Genomic DNA, 5,072 nt, shown 5'->3' on the forward strand with positions numbered 1-5,072 from the left:
ATATATATATTTGTTTTGTTTGCTTTCTTGTGTGACTGACCTTAGAACTATCTGTGTCGGTGAAATTCAGGCCAAAGTAGTCTCTCTCCAGCAGGTTCAGATGGCCACACACCATATCCAGCAGAGTCTGGCCTTTGGCAAATTTCTTTTACAGACATGTACAGGCACAGGCAAATATAGAAAAGCATGTGAGTAGACAGGACGAGAGAATGGGTACACATTTAAAACATCTGAGCAAATTTGATAGAAGCCAACACGGATTTTAGCAGGATTTGTTTTCTTGCATCTCCTAATTTTCTTATTATCTGCATTGTTATAAAATGAATGGTACAAGATTTTAGAAATGTAAGAAATGCTTATTTTTTTAAAAAGGCTTAAAAATACAAAGAACAAATTTACTCAATAAAATCATACAGTTGTGTCACTCAGATGTCAGACAGATCAGAGAAATAAAAATGCACTCAGATTGCACATCGGTCTGAGACGTGCTTTCAGCCTGTCCTCCCTGCTGAAACGGAGGAACCACAGAGGATTTAATGCGACTACATGAGGGGTGGAAAAAGCATTTAGCATCTGTGGAGTTCGAACAGACCCCACCTATTTTTATTCCAGCCCTTCAAGGATAGAAATCAAGGCGTGTGTGGGCTGTGCAGGCAAAATGATGCTTCCACACACACATCCACAGACACACACACCAAATTCATCTCCTAGGGAGACCTGGCTCTTGTGGCGACAAGGCAACCAAGCAGCTGTTACCATGGAAACAGGAGTAATAGGTCCCCTTTGTATCTGTGCATGCCCTCTCACTTCCTCTTTCTGTGGTTATTAAAAGGCCACCGAAAATCTTTTGTTCGGTGCTTGTGAGAAGCTGACAGTACAGTCAGCACAACTTTAAAAAAATTTAAATAGGGTAATTTATTTAAGTCCTACGGTGTAATTCATCTTTCTATCAGACAAATAAATAATTATTTGGATTCTGCAGCGCAGAGGCCGCCATGCGTGAAGCAGTGAGAGAATAATGCTGATTTAAAGGATGCAGTTGGAGATGTGTCTTCTTTTTTTGTTTTATTATTATTTTTCCTCCTCAAACGAGATTGCAACATAGTTCTCAGGTGGTCCCCAGAGCACGGGAACCAATTCAGATACGACTGATGCAATTTTGAGGTTGTGCCAATTGGATTGAATTGCATTTTCTGTCACCAGTTCTGTGGCTGATTGTGTTAGCAGCCATTTGGTGTAATCCTGGAAATCCATTCTGCTGATAACCTCATTCAAAAAGAAAAGAGGCAGCATGTTTTCATGTTATAGTGAGGTTCCTGCTGAAGTTTAGTGGGGCATTTTATTACACCACTGTTGTTGACCAGGTGTTGCTGTTAATCCAACAAAAGAGTGTGTTTTTAAAGTGTGCTTTGGGTCAAAATAATGTAACGACTCAATATACAGTACTGTATTGACATCACATTGTTGTAGTGACTGTGAGAAGGAATGGGTAATAGGGCTGTCACGATTAGTCAACGACTAATCGATTATTAAAATAATCGATGACTAATTTAATAATCAATTAATCATTTTTTTGTTCTTTACTTTGTTTTTCTCTCCAAACTGCTTTGACACCTTCCACTGCCACATCTGCCTTTCTGTCCTTAACACATATGCACAGTAGTGGTGACTGGAGTAGGCCGTGGATGTCACCAGACATTATACAGACTACATTATACAGGCTCTGATATCATGGCTACCCGGCAACGGAGCTCAAAAGTCTGGGATCATTTTAAGAAAATGAAGAGAAACCTGTGCAATGCAATATCTGCAAGGCAGAACTTGCCTTCCACAGCAATTATTTTTAGTTAGCATATACCGATAGCTAAAATCTGACCATGGTTATGTAATAGGAGCTGCATTCTGGCGCGATGAGCTGTATGTTTTATATTCAATTAACATATGATCCGATTAGTCGACTAATCGAAAAAATAATCGGTGATTAATCGATTATAAAAATAATCGTGCCCTAATGGGTAAAAGATTAAAAAAGGATAACTTAAAGAGGCAATATCATGTAAAATCAACTTTTTGGAGATTTATAACATGTTATAATGTTATCATCTAATCAAAAAACATGCCCAGACTCTAGCTTTGACTCATTTATGCATGTTTGACAAATCCTGTGCTGTCCTGAGGCAGCCAGGCAGGGGAGCAAAAACAACTGGTTGGGACTAGAACCGCCTTTTGGGACCAGCTCCTCCTATGGGCGGTGTCTGCAAGCTGAGCTTCCTCATCATAGAGCACACACACACACACACACACACACACACACAGCCCTATGCTGAAATGGGTGGGACAGAACAGGAAGGAGATTCTTAAAGAGACAGAGGCCAATTTCTTTTTTTTTTTAGGACAGAGGCCAATTTCAAGGCGTTTAGAAACAGATATGATAGTAAGTTAAGTTTAATTTATATTTAAACATATAAACAGCATTTTAATAGCAACTGAAGGTGACATAGTTAGTTTATTATGGTATAGAATTTAAATAAATGCCAGAGAAACACATAATATTGCCCCTTTAAACTTGTTTATTTCATTGTTTTATTGTAAAGTAAACTGTTTAAAGACTATTTTAAATTTTGCTTAAAGCTTAATTTACTACCAGCATTTTATTTTTATTTTTGTTAGAATAAATAGGCCTCTAGAAAATACCAGTTGCATGATTTCCTTTTCTTACCATACAGACTGAAATCACAACTTTGTGCACTTTCCTGACAACTGACAGAGCTGGTTTACTGACTAGATGTACTATAGTACACAACTCTTATAAAAAAAAAAAAGGTCCATGCTGACACAGGTTTGTGTAACACTTATAGGCCTCGCAGCTGACTGCGGCTACAAAAGCAGTATCAGAAAACAGTTCTTTNGCCACAATCACAGTGGAACAGGTGTGAGTGAGGAGTGTTACTGCACTGGAGGCGGGGCTTTAAATAAGTTGGCAATTTTAGGGCAAAACAGGAAGTGGGCCCGCAAAAATAAAAGTCTTGATTAATTGACTAATTACGGGTTACATTTGCAGCTAGTAAAGCAAGTCTGCAACCAAGAAGAAAGGCAAGGCTGCCATTGATAGCATCATAGATGCACATGCATCAGACTCCATAAGAATAAAAAAATATGTCTAGGGTACTGGATTGAGCACAAAACCATAATTGTCATATATAAAGTCTAGCGCTAAAAAAGCTTGTTTTAAATGTGAAGAGTCTGGTTCTCTTGGTGGTTTTTACTTTTCTGTGAGTCCATATCAGATTTTTTTAATGTTACTAAGACGCCAAAGCTTAAGACTTTACTAGATAATGGTTGGCCTATTTCTAACCAAAACCCTTTTTATATGTCGTATTTTGGTAACAATGAGAACTTGCTTTGGGTTAAACATGAGGAGAAAATTCGGTACATCTAGGTTTTAGGGTTAAAATCAGTTTATGTTTTATATTTACCGTAACAGCACATTCTTGGGTATAGGTCTGGACACAGTAAATGTGCAGTCGGTATCTATACTTTTGCATCCAAAACGTCAATAAGACGGTCCAGCTGCCTCCATGGTTGCTTGTTATCATTGTTTTCAATTTGCTCAGTAGACATAAGACTCTAATTAAAGTAATGATTTCCCTGCATGGTTTCATTCCATCTCCGTTTACCTTTGTCCTCCCCTTCAGATTACAAACATCTACGCCCCCCGATTCTTCTTCCTCCTCATCTTTCTCTCTACCTCAGTCCACTCTTCATCTTCTCTCGTTCTATACCCCCACCCCGCAGTCAAACAAAAGAGCGCTCATCGGTTAGCTCTATGGATTTCCTGTCAAAGCCCACTACCTCGAGTGTCACTTCCAAGATGACCTGAAGAAATGTGTGTGTGCATGCATGCATGTAACTAAGACAGAGGGAAAGGAGGTGGGGATATGTATGTGGGTCCTGCATGGATTTATTTACGGGAGGTCAGATGAGTAGCAGTAAGGAAAATGGACTGGAGGTGACATGAGTGAAGCTCATTCTCAGCCACAACACACTCCATCAGCAGCAGCAGCATCTAACAGGCCTTCTGTCCTGGTTTAAATGTGACCTGCTCAGGGTCTTCCACAGCTGTAAAACACCCCCTGACATCCCTCAGAAGTCATTCCGGTTGAGAAGAAATTTTTTTCTTCAGCACTTGATCACTGTCAACCTGCAGGTTCAAATAACCCTCTGTTTACGAACCAAAAGGCCGCAGAGTTGCGATTTACAGAAGCTTTGAGTCGCTCTTTTGAGACTTCCACCCCCCCACAATGTCTAACCTCCCTCCATTCATGCATCTCTTCCTTATTTCAAAGAGCGCAGTCTCTTTTGACTCGGTGCCATTTTGAATTCTACTTGTAGAATCAAACACTGTCTGAGGTTGTTTAAATAAAACAGGTAGGAGTTTTAATTACATTCTTGTAATGAATGTTTAAATTCAATTTCACCAAGTGGTACAATAATTTGGCAAATATAAATCCCAGTATTCCTTGAAGGAATAGAAATAACCTGCACAGATTTAAAGGAGACATATGATGCTTTTTTTTTTTACTTTTTCACATTGAAACCGTTCAGTTGGGGTCTATATAAAGTGCGACTTCAGTGCTTTACTTTGAATTCCTCCTTACTGTAACTTCATCGCCAATGTGAAACTGAGTTATAGCCATTTCTGTGTTTGCTAAGGTGAGCTGTGGCGGACATCTTTAATGGGGTTGGCTTTAAAAGTGAATCAGCTGGAGGGGAACATCCAATGCCTACTTTCTGGGTGTTTCGTTAAAATCTGTCCACTGGTTTGTGCGATATTGTGTTAAACCTACAGATAAATGAACTTACACACAAACCAACAAAAACACAGGAATCACTTTAGCTTTTGATAAAAACAGTCAGAATTTGAAAAGAAAAGGAAGAAATGTTTTATAGCCAACAGATTGTAATCACTGCATATCATTAAAAGTCAAAAAGAAAAAGTTTATTGTGCTTTTATTTTTTACTTTTTTCAACAGATAAGAAGTGAGCCCCACTGAGATTATTTTATCTTTCAG

At 38.8% G+C, this 5,072-nt stretch overlaps 1 protein-coding gene across 1 annotated transcript in view; it reads right to left on the reverse strand.

Moving 5' to 3' along the window:
- The window catches only part of si:dkey-178k16.1 (band 4.1-like protein 1), a 49,056-nt gene that overhangs the window by 21,537 nt on the left and 22,447 nt on the right, over positions 1–5,072 (reverse strand). Inside the window, exon 4 of the mRNA XM_014015798.1 lies at positions 41–145. Within this exon, the coding sequence (XP_013871252.1) occupies positions 41–145 (105 nt within the window). The remainder of the gene's footprint in view (positions 1–40; positions 146–5,072) is intronic.

The sequence above is a fragment of the Austrofundulus limnaeus genome, unplaced genomic scaffold (genome assembly GCF_001266775.1).
Source record: "Austrofundulus limnaeus strain Quisiro unplaced genomic scaffold, Austrofundulus_limnaeus-1.0 Scaffold134, whole genome shotgun sequence".
Classification (NCBI taxonomy): domain Eukaryota; kingdom Metazoa; phylum Chordata; class Actinopteri; order Cyprinodontiformes; family Rivulidae; genus Austrofundulus; species Austrofundulus limnaeus.